This window comes from Stegodyphus dumicola, chromosome 10 (assembly GCF_044657685.1).
Source record: "Stegodyphus dumicola isolate Sdum_Otavi_A_Nest chromosome 10, ASM4465768v1".
Lineage (NCBI taxonomy): Eukaryota > Metazoa > Arthropoda > Arachnida > Araneae > Eresidae > Stegodyphus > Stegodyphus dumicola.
Genome location: NC_140777.1, coordinates 44,741,821 through 44,767,297, shown reverse-complemented (window position 1 = coordinate 44,767,297; position 25,477 = coordinate 44,741,821). Strand labels below are relative to the sequence as shown.

Below are 25,477 nucleotides of genomic sequence, written 5' to 3'. Positions count from 1 at the left end.
CGAGAGCAAGACCCGCAAGGGGTCAAGCCCCCACTCTTTTCTCCTCTTACTCTTAGCTTGAAAATCTGAATCAGAATGAACTCTAGCCTGGTGCACGCACCTAGGAAATCTCGGTTTCTCAGTCTCTGTAAGTTTATAGGCCTACAAAAAATCATAAAATTAAATGTTACCAATCCCGGAATTTTACTTTAACTAGACTGAGAAAAAATTCCACCCAAACGACGAATCAAACACCAGAAAATCTGACAATGCAGTCCAGAAACATCTGTACACACAACGTGGGAAATAAATGGACCCCCTAACTAACAAACGGAAACTACGAAAATCCAATTACCTAAGTACAGCCCCCCCCTCCACTGTCTTGAAGTAAGAAAAATTGCAACTGTAACAAAAGCGAAAGGAAGACGAATATCGTTTCAAACGCCAGAAGTAAAAGGCGACAACACAACACCCTACTGCTTCCATTGTTAGTAAAAAGGCCATAAACCAATAACCCAGATCTGTTTCCTCGTAACCGTCTCTCGCCTTTGTTACACTGCCTACTCAAGAATAACGAGTTAAATAAAGCCTTAACAACTTAAGAATATTTCTTTCAGATTAAAATATACATGAATACAAATAAAAATATTAGAATAATAATAACTTAACACACATATTGATAATTAAAATTCGCGACTTAACATTTTGGAATGGACGAACGAGAGGACCAAGTGGAGTTTTGACTTTGACGACTCTCACATGGCCGTCTCTCCCTGGATACAGTTCTTTAGTCACTGCAAGTGGCCATCTCTTAGGGTTTTCAGAACCAACAAGGACCACTTCTCCAACTTTGAAAATTTTTTCAGATGTGCTAGCTTTTTGCACCAACTGATCTAAGTATTTTTTTCGGAATCGTCGTCTGAATTGTTCACGCAGTTCTTGGCAATAACGTTCTCTCTTTACCACTTTGTTCCTATCCAAGTGATCAAGATCAGCCGTTCCAATCTCTTTTACATCTTGGAGAAAGATGGATGGTGTTAGAGTCCTCAACTCATCTGCATCGTTGGAGATGTATGTTAACGGGCGGTTGTTAACGGTGGCTTCTGCGTAGCAAAGAATTGTCAGCAGTTTCTCATACGTAACAGACGACTTACCAAGAACTCGAACAAGTAGATTTTTCACTATGCGAATTAGTCTCTCCCGCCATACTGCGGTTGGGGGAATGAATTTCCAGTTAATTGGATTTAGAGTTTCAAGAACAGCTATCTTTTGCCACACAATTTGGTTCGATGCGCCAGAGACACCGATAAAGTTCGTGTCATTGTCACTATAGATAGCTGTCGGACGGCCTCGTCGAGCGATAAATCTTCTCAACGCGAGTGCACAGCAATCTGCACTTAAGGATGTCACGATCTTCAAATGTATTGCTCTGTAGACTGCGCATGTAAACAGCACCACCCAGGCTTTAGTCCTTTTCCTAAAAATAAGGGGACTCCAGAAGTCAATTCCGGTTACTTCGAAAGTTCGAGCGTCCCGTACTCTGTCTAAAGGTAAACGAATAGGTATGGTTGAAGGTGGCTTTGTTGTGAATCTCTTGTAGATAATGCATTTCTTGATTATTGATCTAATTGTCTGTCTAGCTGAAATAATCCAGTATTCTTCTCTAATCATTGACATGAGCATTTGAACACCGGCATGAGAATTCTTTTCATGGTATTCGAGCACTTTGCACAATATGATGCTTTGACGGAAGTAGAATTGAATATTTAAATCCAAATTCTCATCTCTTGCGAGAATCTTTGTTTTCACTCTTATCAGTCCTATTTCATCTCTGACGACTGAAAGACCATTTATTACATCTCCAGTCTGAGAAGTCTCCAGTCTGACTCCAGTCCTGTAGTGTCAATTGCAGTCAAATCTCCATCGAGCTGTTTCACTTTCCCGGTAAGGAATTGTACCGTAAATGTCACTGCCTATTAGCATCTCTATCTTCGGGCAACCTGTTCCTATGTCTGAAAGCCATATCTTTTTACACTTAAGTTATTTTAAAATAGAGCCCTTAGGTACACGTGCTATATTTCCACACATAGCTTCCTGATCCAAAAACACAAATTCCATTTCTTTTCTCATATAAGGACTGAAAGAGCGTAGCTTGATCCGATGCATTTTATGTACGTTCGGTTCAATTTTAACCTCTCCAAAAAGCGTGTGAACTACAGTTTTCTCGGCAATGGGAATTAGTCCTAATTCCTGTACCGTAGACTTTAAAATGTATGATTTTTATGATCCGCAATCGAGAAGCGCTCGTACTTCACTCGTGCCTGATTTTCCTAACACATTGGTTTTAATTGTCATGAGAGCTACCTCCGGGGAACACATCTGTCCCGTTCCGGGATACTTTGCTAGGTTTAAGATACAGAACGACGATAAATGTAAACTATGTATCTGTTTGGTGATGCTAAGCATTTCCTCAAGGTCTGTCCCTACTTTGATGGCTTAAGGAACAACAAAAATATTGATTTTGAAAATCCCTTTTTATGCTATAAAGATTTCGTACAATTATGTAAATCTGTGATGAAATTTATTGACGGTGAGCGCCGGGCAATAGGAATCAGTGTATGATATATGCATTTTATTGCCACCACTATTTGGTCTATTTTAGTAATTTCTTGTTACCATTGTTTGTGTTTGTTCTCGTTTTTTTCCTTCTTGTTTGTTTTTCTCTTTGGTGTCTGCTCTTGTCTAAATGTTTGTATTTGTTCTTTTTCTTCACTTTTATGTTTATAATTATTATTAATACATGATTATTCTCATTTAGATATTTTATGTTAATTTTTTTCTTTGTTGAAATGGGCGTAGCCTGTCATGACCATAAGACCAACTTGTTTGGTTAGGGGGCTTGGGATGCGCCCGCTACTGATACTGATAATGATACATCTGTCCCGCCATAGTTGCCTGAATTGTGTCTCTGTTGCCTTTTCCTACGTTTCCTGTATCTGCAGATCCGGGCAGAGAGAAATTGTGGGAGCCTTACCATACACATAGCAACGTACAAACTGTTTACACGACTTAGCAACATGTCCAGGCGAAAAGTGTTTTAGGCCTCCTAAGCCTAATTTTATTCTTTTTCTCATCTAATGACAGAGAGAGTGCTTCGTAACAGTCCTTACTATCATGTAGTTTATCGCAAAAAATACAGTTATTATCTTCCGTCGTAAGGAAACCTGCCGCTGTAGGGACATTCGTTAACTGTTTCGATTTAAATTTGTCTTTTAAATCCCTTTTCAATTTATTGCAATACTTGTCTTTTTGCCCAAAAATTTCAAATCCACTCCGCGCTAACTTAAGCCTTTCCTCCCCTTTCACTTTGCATCTTAAAAATTTCATCAAATTAGTTAGGCGAGAAATATTCTGACTTTCCTTTACTTCTTCAAAAAGCGCGCTTCTTTGCCAGGCTCTGAGGACTTCCTCCGAGAGGCATGATTCTACCATGGGATATAACCAACAAGCATTGTTTTCCCTTTTAATATCTAAGGATTCGAGAGCTCTTAGTTGTGCTTCAGTCTTATCAAATAATTGCGGCAATGGTAATTTTTCACTACTACCTGTCTTAACATTCGTTATAATCAACTTTACAAGCTCTCTCACGTATACCTCAATTAATAAATCATGATTCCCAAAACGTTCCTTAAGAGCACTAATAGCTTTTGAATAATTTTTCTCAGACATTGGGTAACTGTCAATAAGGTCTCTAGCGCGCGTCTCTTGTTTCTTGCTTTGCACAAGATACTGAAATTTGTCACTTCGTGCAAATTAGGGTTCTCGTGTATTTTTTTGAACTGAGACCAAAACAGAAGCCAATTCAGTAATTCTCCATCGAACTTCTTAAGCTGTATTTTCGGAAGCTTTAACGATCTAGTATAACGAGGTGAATTACTAGAAACACTACTTTGCGACCTAGTTTCTAAATTTATCTGTTCTAAGGCACCTAACTTCTCACTAATTAATTCTAACAGAAACCTCACTACGTCCTTTCGCGGACACCACTTGTAACGAAAATTTTATCAAAATACCAAAAAATCAGAACTACGCCGAGACTACCCGTCAACGTAATCAGAAAATCAGAGACTACCCGTCAACGGTTGTTCTGCACAAGTTCTTAATATGGGTGTACGCCAACTGCGCGAATGAACCCCCCCCCCTCGTCCAGGTATAGTCCAACTGCGCGAATCAAAATTTCTTCCTCTCGTTGTCTACACGGTTACAATTTTACTTTTCGAAGCCAATTGTAGCCAAGCGTGCTAGAAAAAATTTTTTTGTTAATTAAAGTAATCATGTAAATATTTGCAGAAATTAATAGTTAAATTTTAAAAAATAGCTTAGCATGAAATCTATTATAACAACTATTATAATTATAAATCTATTATACAAAATTATATTATTATTATAAGTCTATTATAACAACATTACTGTTTATTAAAACTACATTACTGTTCTGTTTATTGAATAATATCCTAATTTCTGCTTTAATTCAAGGAAACTGTGAAAATGCTGATGTCAAATTTTCATAAAATTGTTAGACGTCAAGAAACATGTGCAGAATCCAGATAAGATTTATTTCTTTTTATATAAATATTGAAATTGTAAACAGATATTCTAATAGTAGACTCACTGTGCCTAATTATTATTAAGGCTTATATACGTATATTAAGAACCTGTGCAGAATAACTGTTGACGGGTAGTCTCGGCGTAGTTCTGATTTTTTGGTATTTTGATAAAATTTACGTTACAGCTTTTTAAGCAATGTCGTCAATCTAGTAGTATGCATTTTTTCTGTTGTATTCCAATTTCTAACGACTTTTATAAACAAAGTGCGAATTTTTTGTCTTAATTTGAATTTTAAAATATGCGCTCATGGTATTTGTTTGCATTGGAAGAAATTTGACAAAAGTTCTATAGAAACACTGTGTTTTGTGGAAAATCTTCAAAGCGAACAAACATTATTTGCTTTAAATACATTCTTAAAGCGATCGGCACAAAATTTCTGCCGAAGCAAATGATACAAAAACTCACGTGTAAGTAGGTTACTTTTTATTGCTTTTAGGGATAAATACCTAATTAAAATATAAAACTTGCACCTTATAAATTATTTATTTCCATTATAAGTCATACTTCATAAAAAAATCGTCGAATTGAGCCAAGGTGGTTGCGATAATACGTAAGTATCGACTAAAAATTCCTATTTTACCGTTAGTCTTAATAAAGTTCCAATGACATGACCAAATTAATAAAATTAAAACATTCAGTTTCCCTTCTGAGTGGAAGTGGTGTGTGTGTGTTGTATTTAATTATGGCAAAGCACACTAGGGTTATCTGTCTAAGGGGTGGCATGCCTTCGTGGAGAACTTTCTAAGAGAAACTGGCTCGTATACACGTTACACATGGGAAAAGCACCCATGCAGCCAGCCCGTTCGCGCGATTCGAACCTCGGACCGACCTACCAGTGTTTAGCGACTTTACCGCTCGGCCGCTGGTGGGCCTTTCAGAGTGGAAGAAAAGCTTTTTTATGATGTTTTTTGCTTCTAATTTTATTCTCTTAAAACCTAGAACTTTTTTTTTTTTTTTTTTTTTTGAATAATATAGGAAGATTTTGAGGCCCGCTTCTTTGAGAGTAGAGGTGCGTAACTCATTTGCCCCTAGGGAAACCAGATCCTGATCGTAATACAATATTGAGTCGTTTTAAAAATCCATTGCTTTTAGTACAGAGATTTAATTTATTCAAAAAACGCGCATAAAAATTTAAGTATTTTTTCCCCTTTTCTTAAACCGTTTAAAAAGCATTAACCAAAACATGGAATTTTCTCAGTTAGCGGATAAATAAAAAATTAAGTTATTAATATTATAACTAGGTAATACTTGTTATAATTTATAGATAATTAGAAGTTTTCAAACTGAGAATACAAGAGCATGCTTCCGCTCGTCTATGTGATGCATATTCTTGTGAGCAGTACAAAATTTTACGGTTTCGTGATTAGTTTTAAATTAGTTAAGATAGCAAACACCTTGTTATAAAATGTTAAGGAGTTGATAAAAAATTCTTAAAACGTTCCACAATAATAATTCTCACTATTAACTCATGTTAAATACATTCATGAGAATGAAAAAATAAACCATTAAAAAAATGGCATTATTAAGCATGGAGTACGTATAAAGTGATGTTTATTTATGTATATTGCTACCAGATGGCGCCACACAAATATTGATTATTTGACGTCTGACGCTCGAAGGGAAGGTATGAAATCCGTGAACAGGACGTCGAACCAGTCGCAGATAAGAGTTTGTATACTTTGGGAGCGGGTTGCGTGATGGTTCTGAATGGATGAAAATAACGGGAAATCATTTGAATTCTCAAGTCACTTTTCTTTCAGTATTAATTTGGGAGATCGTAGAAGATATTCCAGCATGTTTTCTGTTAAGTTCCAAACAACCGAGGAATGAAATTATTTATTTTGGCTGATGATCTCTATCTCATTCCTTATTTTTGAAAGTACGATAGCTGATCAAGAAGAAGATGGGTAATTGCTTCAGCCGATCTGCCAACAAAAATGCTAAGAAAGAAGTGGCAGGTCAGCCTCCTGTTGAAAGGACCATACTTGACAACTGTCCAACTTCACTGTCATCGCTAGGTGTCCAGACACATGAACCTTCTGCAACGAATATAAGGTATCCAGCTGACCCTACGTGTAGAAGTGGCCCTACTTTGCCCCCAGTACCGTCTGATTCAGATAGTTCTTCCGGATCTAGTGCCAAAGTTTTTGTAGCACTGTATGACTATGATGCAAGGACAGACGAAGATTTGAGCTTCAAAAAAGGTGAACATTTAGAAGTATTAAATGATACTCAGGGTGACTGGTGGTTTGCTCGTTCTAAAGCGACCAAGCAAGAAGGATATATACCATCTAATTATGTGGCTAAGTTGAAATCCATAGAAGCTGAGCCGTAAGTGGTTTTTTTATTTATTTATTACAAGTAATTAAACGGAAAGTCATTAGTTTTAAATTATAGGAGTTCTGCATAATGTTTAAATTTATGATAACATCTTTAATAGCAAATAGTCATTAAGGTATAAATCATGATAATCTAATTTTACATGTAGTTGTGCTAAAAAAAAATAAAAAATTTCACTAATGTTTGTAAATATTGTAGTGCTATGCAGTAGTCCAAAAAAGATAGCCAAAAAATTTACAACTAATTTGTAAATATCACAGCTTTACCTTCAGTACAGTTCTGTGAAGAGCTTCATAAATTGTTTTTTAAGACAGAACATTGAGTTTTTTCATTTAGTATTCTACTGAAATTAAGAAAAACAAAAATTATTCATTCATTAATAAATAACTTTGAATCTTCTCTAATAGATTTTCCATATTTAATTAACATTTAATAGTCTTATGTATGCTTATATACTCCAATAAAAGTATTATTGGGCAATAATTCATTTAACTTATGTATGTTATATGCAATTTAAATAAATTTTTACCCTTTCGTTGGCGGGAAAAAATTACGCTTTAATGATCTCGTGAAAATTAATTTGAATTCAAGAAAATACATATAAGATACTTTCAAGTTGCAAATGAAATTTTAAAATATTGTTCTCTGTTCAAAGATAATGGATATCATGATTTTCACAAATGTGTTTTACATGGTTATTTTTTAATCTCTTGGTTAGAGGTTTTATGACTTTGCTTTCAAATTTAAAGGGACCAGAATGACTAAAAACTCCTAAAAGTTCTTTCCTTACCTCTGTTTCTTCTTCTCTGTATGGGATAATTCTGTGTTTAATTTACATATAGAAGCATCAAAATAAATATATAGAATCATGTTTAATGAATGTTGTAAACAAAAACGGGCATAGAAATATTTGCAGTTTAATGAATAACATAATAGTTGAATAAATTTAAGAAAAAATTCAGAAACAGCAAGGAGGATTGATTTAAAATCCCAGTTCTGAAGTGATTTCAAGAAAAAGAGTATTTTTATTTTAAAAAGATTATTAAATTGAAAAGAATATTTCAGGATATTTGCAGAACACAACATGCTGCATTCTTGAAACTTGTTTATTATTTATGAAAAAAAAAAATTGTAAGAGGAACTTGAACCTGAACTGAACAGTCTGCAGCAGTAAATTACTTACTGTTATGTTAAATTCTAATGATAAAAGTAGAAACTCTTTACATATTATAGTTGAATTTCAAATATTCTGATCATTTTCTCTTGAACATCTATCAACAACAGAGCATTTCTGAGTAATTAAACAGAAACTGAAATGTAAAGCGATAACCAAGGCCTGGATTTTGATGACATATTGTTCTTCTTTTTGTTTGTGTGCATATTTTGAGTACTTTCCACTTTTAAAGCATTTTAAAAATTTTTTAACATGTTGGGAGCTTTGAAGGTCATTTTTTTTGGCATCTTGTAGTATTTTGAAGCAGGCTCTTTTAAAACTGAAGAATTAACAATTAAGAGGTGTAGGTTTTTTAAATATGTTCCAATAACTGCGGTAGCTGTCAAGGGAAATTTCTTATGATATGAAAATCTGTATACTGATAACAGAAAATCATTCACGTTCAAAAACATTGAAAAGCACGTAAAAACTTAATGCAGTTATAATACATTTGTGTAAGGTTCAAACTTTGGGGGGAGGAAAATAAAAATGAAGTGGCAGGTATGCCTAATTGTTTGGGTTTTAATCCACTTATCAGTGATTGTCAATGATGTCATTTTTATTAATTAATTTATTTATTAAGGGCTTTTTTTTTTTTTTTTTTCATTTTAAGTGCATTTTCTGACTATTTTTAAGGGCATTTTGAGTGAATTTTTAGGTCATCAAAATCTTAAGAAATCATGTGAATTTTTGGTCGGATTCGTCCATAACAAATGAATTGAATCTACAGTGTTGTCTTCATTGAGAACTGATGGAATAAGCAGGTGTAAAATTTTCAAGAAGCCATTTATAACTGTATAATTATGTGTTTGATTATTTACTGTGCTACAAATTTCGCTTTATAATATATCATTGTAAACATATAAAATTTTGTAAAATATTTTGTAATGGTCTAGTTAGTTGAAATCTGTAAATAGTGATAAATTTATCCTAAGGTCAAATAAATTGAATGTGAGGAGTTTTCATCTCTGACCTTTCTCAGTGCGTTAATCCATTTAGAAGATTAATCATTGAACCCAATGTTCTGAGAGCTAGATAATTAATTGTATTTGAAACCACTATAATAAATAACTAATATCCTAACATTATGGAAATGGGGATCCTAACATTATAGACCAGGGCTGACCAGTTTGTCAATTGCAAGATATCAATTTGCTGCATTACTTTTTTTATTCTATTTAGTATATTTTCTCCGTGCTTAGGTCTCGGCCTCGTACTTGGGGAGGGGCGAAGGGAGGAAAAAAGAAAGGAATCAAATAGCTAAAGGATGACAAAACATTTGTGCAGCCTTTATTATAAACTAATTTCAACCCTCTCGTGTCTTACTGGTATGAGAAGTTGTCGGTTCATCCAACCGAAAAGCATACTTTTTGAATAGGTTTATCATGAACGAAAAATTAAAATTTCGAGAGTCCTAAATAATGTTTGGCAACATTCAGCATACCGGCCTTCCTTGTTTATTCGGCAGGTATCGGCGGAAAATGAAAATCGTCGAAAAGAGAACTCAGTTTTTTTTTTTTTTTAATTTGCAGTTGTGTTTTGGTTAGTAATCGAAAATCAAAATTACGGGAATATGTATTTTGGTCATCAGTTAAAAATTAAAATTACGGAAGTTTAAAACAATTTTCGAGCAACAGTTGAATTTATAGACCTTACAGCGTTTATTCGGCAGGTGTTAGAACTTCCGCGGAAACCCGAAATCGTCTGAATGCCAGTGTTCTTTTAAATTTTCAACTATATTTTCTTCTCCGAGAAATGCAAATAACAAATTATATATTATTTGCAAATGCGTGGGAAAAATAAATAGCATCTGACGCATATTAAAAAAATATATATATACAAAAATGTGCCCTTAAATTTACAAAATTTTAAAAAATAATTGAGAGAATGAACTAAACGTCAAATAAATAGGTTGGAGTTTTAAAAGTAAAGGATCGAAGAGCAGAAGATGCCTTTTCATGCTTATATTTGTCGAGTTTTCAAAACTGGCAGATCAGCTGACAGTCGCACATGCTTATGCATATGAAAATTTGTGAGTGAAAGAAAACATAGTTCGGAATTCTTGCTTTCGTTTACGGCAAAGCATAACGAGGGGAATAGTCTTACAGGGAAGACTGCATCTGTACAAGACTTGCTAAGAGAAAATGGCTAGTACTTGCATTTATATATGAGGTTAAACACGAAAATACCTACACAGCCAGCGCTCAAAACCAGGTCGAACGTCGAGGATTTATTTACTTTATCCACTCGACCAATAATGCGCTTTAAAATGTAATGCCGTTTTTCTCGCTTATTATCCCGTTTTTTAAACTAAATTTATCGTCCGAAAATTGGGGAGGGGGAAATTATGCGATTAATTTAATTTCTGAAGAACGAAGTTATAGTAAGAACATAACAAATAAAAAGGAATCGTGGACAAACTACTGGTAACTATCATAGTATATTTATGTAAAAGAAATCTACAATCCAATTGGAATACCTAATCTGATAATATTAATATTACAATAGCTGATAGATATTGAGCCGATATCTGACCGTATTTACTCTCAGTTGCCTTGTAAAGCCCCATAGGCACCTCATATGAACCAGTCTTCATTGCAGTTTTCGCATGGAGATAGGAAGTCCTTTCATACCTCCATGAGTTTTCCAGAGGGGCTTCAGAGAAACGTTGCAGAAAAGGGGTGGACAAAAGACCCGGATTTGGAAACATCCAAACACCAGCAATAGATAAGACTACAACGAGATCTGGAATCTAAATAACAGAAGTAAGATGAAATCAAGTGTTTGGAAAGTTTCTTAATTGTGAGAATACCTGCCACGTCCGGTAGCTTAATGAAGAATCTGCACAAAATGCGAGTCAAATAATTAATGCAAGGGAAAATTAAGTAAACGAAATGTTAATAGAAAATTGCTTATAATTTAGCTAGTCATCAGAGACAAAAACTATGTACAGTAGAGGAAGCGGAAAATTAAGCGAATATTTTTAAATTTTCAAAACCTAGGGGAGAAATGCAGTAATATTAATAAAAAATACTGGTACTTTTTAATTACTCATATCCCTGTTTCAACTTTCACCACATACATGTTTGAGTACACTTACACGCTTTATATTTAGTGATCATTTCGCTAAACAATATCCACCGGCTATAAAATGTAAGTTTTGACTACATAGATTTTTTTGCCCTTTGTAAAATTTCTTGCTTCTTGTAAAATGCTTCTTTTTATTATTATTTATGAATAGAACAGTACCTATAAGCTGTAAATACAGCCAAACAAATGCTTTTCGCCAATGAGTTGGCAACTTTTCATAGGGTACGTATATTCAGAAAGCCCCAAAGAAGATGAAAATCTTTTTATGTGTTCGTTTGAACAGAAACACTATCCTGAATCTGTCTTGTACTAGCTTTTAAGAGTGGTACAGCGAGATTATAATACGATACATAACTCAGTTTCGTAAAATGATAAAACTTTTTATATAAATTCATACCTTGATTCAGAAAAGTGTCTTTGAAAAAGTTGAAAACAACTAAATGAAGAATATTAAAAAAATTTTTCAACTTAGTAGTCAACCATTTATTCTGCAAGCTAATGACATAGTTCTTTGTTGCGCGGATCACAAATATAAATATTTCTTGACTTCTAATTTCATTAACAATGGTAACATAGTATTTAAATGAGAATAATGAACAACTTTAAAATACATTATTAACAAATAAAACAATGAAAATATTGTTTCTAGTTAACTAAAGTGTTGCATTTGCCTGTGTACATGGAAACGCTAAAGAGGAATAATTGTAAAAATACGTAAGTTACTTGATTAATTGATTAATCACAGACAAGAAGTAGCCTGTTTTCTTTCTATTTAAGCTTTATTCCGTTAGTTTGCGCTTTCGATTCGTATGTATGAGTCATCGCCGCTGATAGCGTATGAAGGATTCTTTATCAGTGTCTTTCACTTCTATGCGCAATGGCTCTTGACGTAGACCTCGAAGCTAAAGAGAAAGTCCTTTTACACGGTATTAGACCAGAGGTTGTCACCTTTTTATCATTGCTAGATGATCATCACCCCTCCTTTTCAAAACTCCAATAGTACATATAGTGGTACTTTTCCGTTTCGCCGGCGCAAATCTCGCCAAGCAGACTTTATTGGCGACAACATACAGTATACACATAAAAAATATTTAAAAAAATGTTAGTTCTAAGAATTTTTTATTTTGAAGGCATAAACATTTTAATATCGCTTAAAATTTTATAAAAAGCCAATAAATAAAGACAATAAATTTGTAAAAAGACATTAATTTAAGAATTTACTATGCTTTCATGGTTTAACATCCTGATTCGCCGGTTCCTATTACGTGACCCCAAGCGATCTCATCTCATGTAAACTACAAAAATCTAATGTTCTCAGTAATTATCTACATTAATTTCAAGTTAAATCTTAATTTGGAACACAAGTTTAAATGCAACAAATATTTCAATTCGTACGAATAGCTTACTCAGAAATTATGTAAAACTGCAGTGCTTTACTTCGCTAATGCATTCTCATTAGAATGGATGAATTTAAGCCTTGACTTTACCTTTTCTATATTTTCGGCTTCGGGTAAGCGCTGTGATTGCATCCTAATTGACTTAATTACCGAAAATGGCCTTAGACATAAAACTGTACTATCTGATAAAAATCCTATGTAATTATATGCCAGTATTGAAAGAAACAATCAATCTGATAAGAAAAAGCTGCGACTTGTTTCTAAAATGAGGCGTAAAAGGTTACCAGCGAGAATATTCCGTTTGGAATCGGATGTACCATTATTGACGACTTTATCGCTTGCGCCGGCATAACGGAAAACTACCCATATAGTATATTTATTTAAATTTAGGGTTTTTTTAAGTGTATATTATAAATTAAACAAGAATAAGCGCAGGAAGCGTTGACGCACCAAAGTTGAATAAATGTTGTCTTTTATATTCATAAGCTAAAATTAAATATTTAGCATCTAAATAAAGCCCACCAGCGGCCGAGCGGCAAAGTCGCTGAACACTGGTAGTTCGGCCCGAGGTTCGAATCCCGCGGACGGGCTGGCTGCATGAGCGCTTTCGTGGTTTTCCATATGTGTAACGTGTATACGAGCCAGTTTCCCTTAGAAAATCTTCCACGAAGGCATCCCTCCCCTTAGGCAGATAGCCCGAATGTGCTTTGCCATAATTAAGTGTAAACCAAACCAAAAGCATCTAAATAAAAGGCTAACCGCATTCCTCAGCTGAAATCATACAATTCCCTCGTACCTAGTTAAGCATCCTGTGTTGGCATTCAGTAGTTAATTTTTATTACTCCTTGTACAAAATAAAGGAAGTATTGTAATCGTGAAAATTCCGAGCATCATATTTCAACGGAAATTATCATTTTTACCGTTACCGAATCAATTTTGACAATTTTTTTGCATGATATCTGTACGTACGAACAAAATAAAGGACTGTTTTTTCCAAAACGAATTTTAAATAGGATTAAAAACAGATTTTTTTCTTTACGTCTCTATGCATCTCGCATAGCTGAAAAACGATTATCCGTAAAACGTTGACATTTGTTACATGGGACTCACATCTAAGTCGTGCGCATTTTTTGGGGCAATCAGCAGTACCAAAAGTGTATTTATTATATGTATGTACTCATCTCTCTCATTCGCCTTTATTTTCGCGATCGTTGATCGTAATAATATACTTTCAATTACAGAAATGTTTTAAATGACGAAAATGTTTATGTTTCGGCAATGTCAAAAAAAAAAAAAAAAAAAAAAACTCTGGACAATTAACGAAATTTAACTTTTAATGTGGCTTCCCGTTTCCTATACTTATTTATGTTTGGGAGAATTTTATACTCGTTATGAAAAAATAAATTATAAGAAGTTTGTTAATTAAGTTGGAATAATTTGAGGAAACAACTTTAAATAAAGCGCAGTAAAAGATGTGTATAATTTAATAGGCCGTACAAGGAAATCATGTGGTGTCCACATTAGGCATTTTTAAGAAGGAATGAGATTTTCCACTATTTTAGGAAAGACTATATTTTGGTTTGTACTAAAAGCGTGTCGTGTACTAAAAGCGTTTATGCTTACTGCTTTGAAGAAATTAATCTTTTTATGTTCTTTTCATTGTCATCTGGAGTCGGGCGTGTAGTACTGCTTACTTGTGATATGAGCAGTTTTCGCTTGAATCTGATAACGCGGTGTGTAATTTAAAAATGATTTTAGTTAAGTTTCCTCAAATAAAAGTCTGATAAGATAGTCATCGGTGGCATTTTTTGTTCTACACACACTTATGGTCGTACTTATGTATGTTTGAAAAGATTAATGTTTCTTCCTTAAAGTATTTAAGGACAGAATTATCTCACCAAAAATGTTTGAATTGATGTAAGTTGTTTTGTGATAAGCCTTATCTTAAACTGGCAAGTCTCTTTCTTAATAAAATGCGACATTCTATGGGAACTAGCTCGATTTTTTCTATTTAAGAAAGATAAGAATGTTATATGAATATGGTACGTCTTTTATTACAAAAGAAGTTTGACCAATGTTATAAAGGATCCGACCTTTTTTATGGCTGATTGTCCGCTTTGAAAATGTTTGAAGACATTGCTATCTTAAAAAGGTCTTGCTCTTAAAATTCTTAAAAGGTCTTTTATAAATCAATAATTTTTACGCTTTGAAGTTTTTTATTTATTTATTTAATTATTTATTTATTTATTTTTTCCTATATAAAAGTTTCCATTATCCTCTACGATTTCATCCAACTTAGCCCTTTTCGACACGCTACCTTTTAAAGTCGGAGTTTTGATTTAAAAAAAAAAAAAAAAAAAAAAAAAAAAAAAATAGGCAGTCTAATTAGGCCTAGAGGAGTACGCAGGTAAAATTTTGTGAAGATAGCACTTATCGTTTTAATTCTGTGAATGTGCCCAGAGTGGTACACTGATTAAATAGAGCTTCGAAAAGAGTGCTGAAACGAGCATTGTTGTCAATGGACTGACCGATGAGATGCGGAGAAACAAAGAATACAGACTCTCAGTTGTCCTAGATTATTGTTGAGCCCGGTCTGGGGAAATCTAGGGTTCGCTGTTTGATTTTAGGCAAGATTTCAAGGTAAAAATTTAAAACTAATATAGAATAAGCATACAGCCAAAAAAATAACATAGAAATTTCCTTTCAAACAATTCCTTTTATACCCTAAAAAAATCTGGAAGATTTCTTTGAAAAATAAGGGTCTTAAAAAACTAAACATGGCTAAAATATATGGACTGGTTTGTGTTGAGCTGCCATCTACTATAAATAAAGAAGGTTCAGAGTAACCTATAAATCCTTTTTCATTTAATTTTTCTGTGCGTACAGAAGAACATTTTTAGGTGTGTCCAGACCGGACACACTGTGCCGCAAAGAGTTAAATGTGAACTGCGTCTTGAAAAAAAGTAAAAGGGAAAGGGGTAGAGCGAGCAATTGAAATTTGTGAGATATTTTCTTCATAATTGAAGAAAATACAAGTTTTTAAATGAAATTTTTATGTACATATCTTTAAAACATAGTAAATTAGTAAACTATCATAAGAATGCGTTCTTTTTATGACGTTCCTGCTTACGGAAAATTTAGAAAAAATTACATACACTTTTTTTCGGTTTTATTTCAGAACATGAAAATAATTAGATTTTATTGAAGGTAAAACTTGGTATGCAGTAACATCTTATTTCGGTTCTACCATACTTAACCATTTTACAGTGCCGGATTGGTTAAGGCCTCAAAACGCTGGTTTAGTTAGATAAAAGGTCGGTTCCCATTAGCCAACGTGCTAGTTGCCTGTTATTTTAGGGTATAAAAGGGCTTTAGGTATTTTAGGTAAAAGGTATTTTAGGGCTATAGGGCTTTATAGTATAAAGTGCTAGCAAGTTTCCTTCAGAACATCTTGTTGTGCAAATGCATAAATTTTCTAAAGTGGGTTGCCTATTTTAATGCTTTACTTTAATTAATTATCCAACTAAGTATTTATGATGCAAAATGAAAGTAGAATTTATTGTGTGAAAAAGAATATCGATATCAACTTTTAAGGTAAGCTGAGGAGGGAGGGAGAAAAATATCATTTGGAGAATTAAGTTTTTTGAAGCCTTTCACGCTTATTAAAAAATTATCAGTTTTTTTTTTTAACGATTTCGGATCTTTTCCGTTATAGGGCAGCATGCACCAAACAGAAAAGTTTTCTGTAAAAAGACAAAAGCATTACAACTGATTCTTCCAGCAAGAAAACATAACAGTTATCATCAGTTCATATTCCAGTTATGAAGCAACGTCAAGGAGTTGGTTTTATTTTCGTGTTTTTTTCTAATGTGTAATGCAAATAATATGAGCCAGCTTCTCTTAGAACGTATTCAACGAAGGCACCCCTTTCTGTAAGCAGACAGCCCTTGTGTGCTTTGCCGTACTCAAAGTAACCTAATATTTTCATTGACAGCACTTACTTTCAAAATGAGACTTTTGTACAGTTATAGGTTTAAAACCCCTTCGCGCCGACTGTCACGTATACGTGCCAACAACGAACACACTTACCTACCGCCGACACGCAGGCGTGCCAGAGCATTGTTGCGTTTACTACCGACTGTCACGTATTTGTGCCAGTACCTTGGAACGTTTTTCATGTTCAATTTTATTCATGGATTTAGGCTTAGTAGCAAAAAAGCCCCTGGCCCTGGAAAGACGTTCGCGGAAGACACTGCCGGCCTCCGCGATAAGCGCGCGTTTTCGCTACCCGGCTCGAAGGGGTTAAGCAAGGCCGCCAGCTGTTGCATCCAAGTAGGCACATTGGGTATCGATGAGCCTTTTCAACTGCTAAGATTCTTCCCCAAATGGAATTCCGAGGAAGTACACTTTGGAATGCTGTCAAAGGATCTCCCAATCACTGAACACTGGTAGTTCCGACCTGGGTTCGATTCCAGGCAAATGGACTGGCTGCATTTTTTTTTTTGTGGTTTTTCCCCATGTATAACGTATGTAGGATCTAGTTTAGAAAATCCTCCACGAAAGCATCCCTCCTCTTAGACACTTGTGTAACTTTCCATAAACAACTAAACCGAGAATCTTCCACCCTCTTTCCCTACCACCAAATGGAATTCCGAGGAAGAACACCTTGGAATGCTGTCCAAGGATCTCCCAATCACTGAACACTGGTAGTTCCGACCTGGGTTCGATTCCAGGCAAATGGACTGGCTGCATTTTTTTTTTTTTTGTTTTGTTTTTGTTTTTTCCCCATGTGTAACGTATGTAGGAGCTAGTTTAGAAAGTCCTCCACGAAAGCGTCCCTCCTCTTAGACACGTGTGTAACTTTCCATAAACAACTAAACCGAGAATCTTCCACCCTCTTTCCCTACCACCAACTTATCAAGAGGATTTTGGCTTGCCATGTATTTTGAATTCTTCTTTGCCGCACAGACACTATACATTTATAAATATCCATCTCTTCTGGTTTTGAATCTGGGCTTTTCGGTATGGCAGTCAGTGTCACTAACCACTGTATCGTTTGGGTGGCACAAAAGTACTATGTGTATATGGATATGGGAAACTGAAGTTGGCACTTCTTGTTTAACCACTGGCAATGTGGATTTGTCCAGCTGCACTTATTATTTAGGTAATTCCACTCCACAGGGCCCACAGGAGGCCTTGCCAGGCGCTGCTTGCAATGTGTTGCATTTGGTACGTGCCTCGAGCTCTGCCGGCACTGTCTTGAAGTAAATATGTAGGGAGTGTTGGCTCTGGCTCCCTGTGCTGGGATTTAGATCTCTCTACCTCTTGGCTAGGTGTTTATCGGAACTAAAATAAATCAATCCTTTTTTTTTTTTTTTTTTTTTTTGTAATAACACGCAAGAACAACACATTTTATTTAACGGTGACCAATATGGCAATGTTGGCGCAGATAGTAAGACATTTTTTCGCGCGTTATTGTCTTATAACAGAGAAGATCGATCATCTTAATTCCATTCTCAAAATATCTAAACATTATATCTCATAACTTTTATTCATATCATTTCTATTTCAAAAATATTGCTTATTATTTATTTTTATTTCGTTTACTTAATTGACAAAATGGCGCAGTATAATTTTCTGCTAGAAAAGAAAAATCATTAGTTTCTTTCGAAGAACATAAAATTTTGTCTAAAACTTCAACACCAATCAAATATTGTATTTTACTTAATTTTAAAAATCGTCGACTTAATTTAGTTATGGTAGTATTTAAAGCGATACTTATAGAACCGTAATTTTTTTTTTCCCCGAGGAAAATAATTAAATTGCAACCAAGCATGCATAAATTATGCAAATTCTACGAGACATCTGATTTAGTTTGATTTCTCATACGTTTAATTTCTGAGTTTCGAATCATCGATCCCAAGTATACGTTATGTTTTATTTCTCATTTTGGAAATCGAATTTTCGATGCCGTTATGACTCCAGTTAAAGAGGGGGAAAAAAGATAAAATTGAAGTTTGCTTTTCCGCTTGTTGAAGACATTTTTATCTTCTTCGCCGGATATTAATCTGTTTTTTCTTTCAAATATATGAAATACTTTTACGTTTCATTTTAAAGTGTCTTCATCCAAGTGTAAATTCATTTCACGCTTGGTTAACACATGACTTATGAACGTAAATCCAAAATTTCACTTTTAAGTGATTTCCTTGTTTCTATCGTCTTTCGGAAGGAATTTCAATTACTGTCCGAAGAGCAATTTCACTCTCGTTCATGATGTCTGCCTACCTTCTTATTCTTCCCTCCTTCCTTTTCTTCCTCTTGGAAGAAATAAGTATGAGTTTCTGATTATCTGTGTATGTATTATTGATATAAATATCTCCTACTCTGGGGGGGGGGAAACTGGTTTTATCGAATAACCTCTAATGTCACAGTTTCGTGTTATTCATTTACACAGAGCCCACCAGCGGCCGAACGGTAAAGTCGCTGAATACTGGTAGTTCGGTCCGAGGTTCGAATCCCGCGAACGGGCTCGCTGCATGGGCGTTTTCGTGGTTTTCCCCATGTGTAACTTGTATACGAGCCAGTGTCCCTTAGAAAGTCCTCCACCAAGGCATCCCTCCCCATAGGCAGATAGCCCTAGTGTGCTTTGCCATAATTAAATACACCACCATTTACACAGTTTTAAATACAGTAAAATACAGTGCCACCTTGGTATATGTCATTGATATGTTCCATATCTATACCAAACGAACTCTTTTAATAAGAAATAAAAGACAAATAATTACCGTATTTTCTCGCATATCCATCCCCACCCCGGCTTTCTACCACAGATTTGAAAATTTTAAACATATTCGCGTAATTTCCTGCTTCCTTAATGTGTTCAGAGAACACGCTCGCTTCACTAAATTTTAAAGTGGCTTTATTAGCGTAGTAATTGTTTTGGTCTTATTAACAAAAGCAAACCCTTGAAAACTACTTGCAGTTGTGACATCGAACCTGTCATTTCAAACTGTTTGAACTTTATGCCAACCTAATACAAAAGTGGACCAACAACAGCGAAGCAAACACTATTTCAGCATTCAGTCTACGATTTCATTAAGTCACATTCTGCTTCTCTAATTATTTATGGATGATTTGAGGTGTAAGGAATACCAGAGACTACAATAAAAACTGATGAGATTCAAGTTACAGGGAAGTAGAAATGAAGATACCTTTTTAGATTTTTGTAATGTTAGTATTACTACGTATTCTTATGGGAATTTTTTTTTTTTGAAAGAAATAATATTGTGATAGTTACCTGTAGTTAACCCATGACTGCCTTTCATTTATTATGTTTCGCATGATTTTCCCCTCTCGATTTTCGGTTGATAAAATGAGTAAAAAAGAGCGCCAAAAAGTACACGAGAAATACGGTATGTCTACTCTTTAAATATATTTATGGAAATATCTTTCTTAATATATTTCATTCGAAAAAAGGGAAGAATGTAGGGAAAAAATGCAACGAAAAAAATCAAGTTTAAGATCCATGCTTTTTATCGAGTGTTTTTTAATTCAAGTAATCACATATTTTATCTTTATTTGAAGGATAATGGACTGTATATATATATATATATGTATAAATTTTATATCCACTTAATTCAAGTAATCACATATTTTATCTTTATTTGAAGGGTAATGGACTGTATATATATATATATGTATAAATTTTATATCCGCTTATTTTTAACTCATTAAATTAAGCATATATATATGTAATAAATTCAGGAGCAGAAGGAGGAATGGCGTAGTAGTGTTGATCCATAATATCTTGGAAATTGGAGGCGAAGGCAGATTAAATCCTCAGTTTTGTTTTCAGCAACATATTGCTGCTATTATTATCGCAACAAATAAAACAAAATGCTTAAATTTCCTGAGATATTCGTACAATATCCCAATACCTCACAGTAGTTATCTTATAAACTACTAAAATCGTTCAACAGAGATCTAATTCAAAATAGAGGAACGTAGAGAAAGTTAATCCGATTTCACCGCGAATTCGCTACAGTAAACAACAGCAGTTTTCTAAACAAAACTAAGCGGGGGTGTTCTTTCTCTGGCTTTTATAGCTTTTTAAATCGGCCGCACGACTGGCAATTTCTCGAAATCAAAAAGAGATATTTATTTATTAAATGTTAAATGCACGTGCTCTTGTGTTTTTAATTTTCCGGCTTAGCTTTCTCTTAATATTCGTCAGGCGCTGCACTGCACGGGGAATAAAACAATTAAATTTATAATTCTACTAATATTAGCTATTTAAATACCAAATCCGTAACAGTAGTAATGGTTGAACTACTGGTAACAATCACAATGGTATTTCTTTAAAAGAAACGTACATTTTAATAAGAATGCATAATAATATTAACATTAGAATAGCTTACGGATATTAAATTGATATGCGACGGTATTTGAATCTGTTCCGCGAATCATTTACTTTGTAAAGCCTCAGGGACATCCCACATGGACGAGTCTTCACAGCAGTTCCCAAGAAGAACATCGGAGGAACGAATGAGAAGAGAGCGAACAAAAGACCCGGATTTCGAAAATCAAACACATCAGCAGTAAATAAGGATGGATAAGGCAGTAATTTAAGTTGGAACGTAAATAACAGAAGTAAGGTGAGGTCATATGTTTGGAAAGTTTCGTAAGTGTGAGAACATATGCCATGTCTCGGTAGTTTAACGAAGCATCTGCACAAGAGACGTTTCAAATAATAAGAGCAAGCGATAATAAAATGGGTAAAATGCTAATATAAAAATGCAAATACCAATTTAACACACTGAATAAACACAAAGAATAATAAAGTGATTACAATTCACTAGTAAACTAGCCGATAGAGGGAAGAACTGCATAGAATTAAAGACGGGGAAAATTATGTGAATATTTTTAAAATTTTCAAAACAGCGGCAAAAAGCAGGGAGGAAATATGGTAATATCAGCTGGTCTTTTACGAATGCATAGGGAAAGGGAACAATGAGGATTAACGCTTACATCTCAGTGAGTCAATTCGTAATAAGATTTTCTAATGACGAGAGTTTGTTATCAAATATCAGGCAAAATTGTGCAAGTTTTCTTATTAGAAGAGTAAAACATATTAATCATTTCAAACCTAAGAAACTGAAAAATTATTTCGGAGATTCATCAGTGATGTTGAAATATGTTTCGATTTATTGTATTTTCTTAAGTAGTCGATAATGCAGGAATGAAAGAGTGCTTTGAATTGCGTGTCACCCTTGCTGATTAGTATAGGTTTGGTTTATTTAATTACAGCAAAGCACGTGAGGTGTTATCTGCCTTCTTGATTGATAAATTACTAGTAAGTTCCCGATTCTTTAACGAATCGAATAATACTTTAAATTAAAAAGACTAACTAACATAGCTGTACGCTGTCCGGCATTCAGCTCTTGTTTTCAGTTCCTAGTGATTTATTTAAAAAAAAAAAAATTGGTGTATTAACATGTATGTTAAGTCGTTGAGCGCACGGAGAGAATTAAAATATTTTTTGATGGCTTAATTAATGATCTCTCTCAGATTGTTTTTCGTTGCTTTCATTTTCGAAAATATTATTTTTAAATGTAAGCATTGATCAGCTGAAAGTCTCCACACCATATTCATTTTTTTTTTCTCTTCGTCTCTCTGAATCATATTAAGCAAAGTGCTGTGCCATTGATAACGCTGGAAATAATGATTAAAGTTTACAACAAATGATGTTTAAAGTAAACAATAACTAAAGCAGGCAACTCCGATCGTAAATCATATGTTAAAATTAACATTAAAAAGTTTGCAGAATGCAAATCATAAAATTAAATCATAATCATAATAAATCTTATAGCATACTATTAATCATTATTTGAATCTTAAAATTCACAATTTCAAAAAAAGCATCTTGTTAAAAAAAATCAAAACATAAAATTTCTTTTTAAATTGCTTTACAAATGGTTGCCATTCAAAGCTTCAAAACAAAGGATAATTAAATTAAACATTTTGATATTATCAAATACTGATTTAGAATTTTTTTATGTTAACAATTCATGTAAATAAGCATGTCAAATGAGGGGGGGAAAGCAAAAATTTGGAATAATTTTTACAACTATAAGCAATAACAAGTTTTACAATTGATGATATCCGGAGCTAATCTGGATATTTTCACCAATCGGATACTTTCATCAATTTATACATAACAAATATAAATAGTATAGCGAATATAAAAGAAAAATTGTGCCAACACTTAACACTTTAAACGTGAATGCTGATCTGCTGACTGCGTGCACACGATTTTCTTCTCTTCGCGTTTTCCTAATATACGATGCTTTAACTGTTAGTGATTCCTTTCTTTTGATTTATGTCTTTGGTCGCGTTTAATTACCTTAAAAATATTTTGTTTCGACGTTTGTCGTTTTTCTCTTAACCACATGAACTGTAGACATTATTCACTATCGATCGGATTTAAAATTTATGTAAAATATTAATGGCATTTTTCCAGCTGAAGGAATGCCATTTTATACGGCTGAAAATTTGAAGTTCATTAATCCCATTATCGATGTTAACCCATTAAAATAAAATGTTATGAAAGGTTAATCCATGCATTAAAACATTAAGTTTATGTAATACTATTAATATAATTCCAAACTACCATTTTATGAGTTTTGTTGCTGTTGCTTTGCAATTATTTATTGCCTCTTAAATCCTTTCCCCTTAAACATTTATTCTTTAGCATTTTTAGTGTTCATTCTATTGTTCATAGTCTCATATATTTTGAAACGCATAACCTGTGCCCTGGAGGCTCTGCAAATAAGAATACAGTAGACGCCTCTTAATGTAATTTCGGTTAACGTTATCATTCGGATATTGTTATCGAATTGCCGAAGTGGCACCTGTTTGTATATAAAAACTTGGAAAATACATGGCTTACTGTGATCAACATTTCTGTTAATATGATCAAAATAGTATAGAAAAAATTTTTTTAAACTGATTTAAAGTCTTCAAATAAATTTATTTTCAAATAATAAGGTCAAAATAAATTATAAAAATTGTTGAAAGACAGAGCTATGTCGCCAAACATTTATAATCAAGCAAAAAATAACGTCATCAAATAAAAGGCAAAATAGGCATATATGGTCAAAATAAATTATAAAAACTGTTTAATGGCAGACTGTTTCCAAACATCTTAGTTTCGATTTTTAGTCAATAATTTTTAACTAAGTAAAAAGGCAGTGTTGCCACCTTTTCAAATTTGCTGACCTGGATAATTTAAAATTAAGATGCTTAGAAAAACAAAAAATTACTTTTCCTGTTGTTTTATTTATTATGAGAAAATAATATTTTTATTTGTTACTTATTATTATTGATTATTTTATAATTTTTTGATTTATAACTATTATTTTATTTATTAATCCAAAGGGGCAATTTGCCCAGAAGGGCTATTAATTTCGTTGTGGCATTTTGCGTCGTCCGCTATAAAACGGCGATTCACTTTTCAAATTCTTGCCGCCAAATATTAGAGCCCTGCATTATATTTAAAGAAATTAAATAATGAAGAAACTGCATGAATGTATGTGTGTTTCTCGCACTGTGAAAAAACAACGATATCTAGAGACATGAAATTCTGAATAGCATTGTTCTCCACCCGAACATGGGCACCAGGAAGCCCGAATTTGGAATTTGTTTTATTGTCTATTTCACATTTTGTAAAACTTTAACGAATTTTTGATTAACAACCTGAACAATTTTAAAGCAAGGAGTGGCAACACTGTACTGAAAAGAAAAAAAAAAAAAAAAAAAAAAAGAAAAAGAAATTTCTTCAGCCCGCGAGACTGTCTTTCGAAAATTCTAACGATATGCTGCTTTTGAATATTTTTAGCACAATGCTCTCGAACCGCGTATGTATGTGTATATGAAAAAAAAAAAAAAAAAAAAAAAAAAAAAAAAAAAAAAAGCCCTTTGGGCATTATATGTTTCAAATTTTTTATTTTCCCCCTTTCTTCTCGATAGCTCCGGCACTGCGAATTTTAGAAATTAAGCCTTGGTTGTGCATTTTATTTTATTAAGCATTTGCTGCACAACATCCTAATTTCCCCCTGCCCACCGCCTTTCGTATTTAAACCATGGAGGATTTACACGCGTACCTTTCAAAACTGTGCTTCGTTCGAAAATAAACAAAATTCCTGAGGTACCTGGCCGTTCTTCCACTTTGTGCTGCATTTTTGTTCTGACCAATCAAAAGAAAGAACGTCATTTTCAAAGAAATTAAAAGCCATAAAATATTTTCTTCTTCTGCAGCTGGTATAGAATGCCGTGTAATTTCAATTCCCCCTTCCCGTTTCTTTGCGTTTTCTTTCGAGGTCTATTCGATCCGATTTTCTCTCGAAACAGTTCCGCTTTTTTTTTTTTTTTAAAGTTTGCTTTCTTTCTTTTTCTTTAGAAAATTAAAGAGATGCATAACGTGGTTTAAAAAATTACGTTTCATTAATTTGATGTCTGTATCCTGCTTTCCATTATAATTTGTGGTAAGTGATGTGCTTACTTAATGCACAGCTGGAATGATGAAGTGTGGTTTTATCTTCATAATTGTTATGGTTAAAGTCATCACTTAACTTGAATTACTTAAGCAATTTGAAGCAATTTATCCAGTATATTCACTTGCGTTTTTAGATGAGTTTGGTATGATCTAACATTATATATTTTACATTATGTGATGTATTCTTCCTGTGTGATTTAGTAGTAAAACTAGAGGAATAAAAACTGTCATTTTGTA

At 33.7% G+C, this 25,477-nt stretch overlaps 1 protein-coding gene across 1 annotated transcript in view; it reads left to right on the top strand.

Annotated features, from left to right (window-relative positions):
• Window positions 1-6,298: 6,298 nt before the first annotated feature.
• LOC118190252 (tyrosine-protein kinase Src42A-like) overlaps window positions 6,299-25,477 on the top strand; it is a 133,627-nt gene continuing 114,448 nt past the window's right edge. The window contains exon 1 of the mRNA XM_035360946.2: window positions 6,299-6,978. Coding sequence (XP_035216837.1) covers window positions 6,551-6,978 — 428 coding nt within the window. The 5' untranslated portion in view covers window positions 6,299-6,550. The remainder of the gene's footprint in view (window positions 6,979-25,477) is intronic.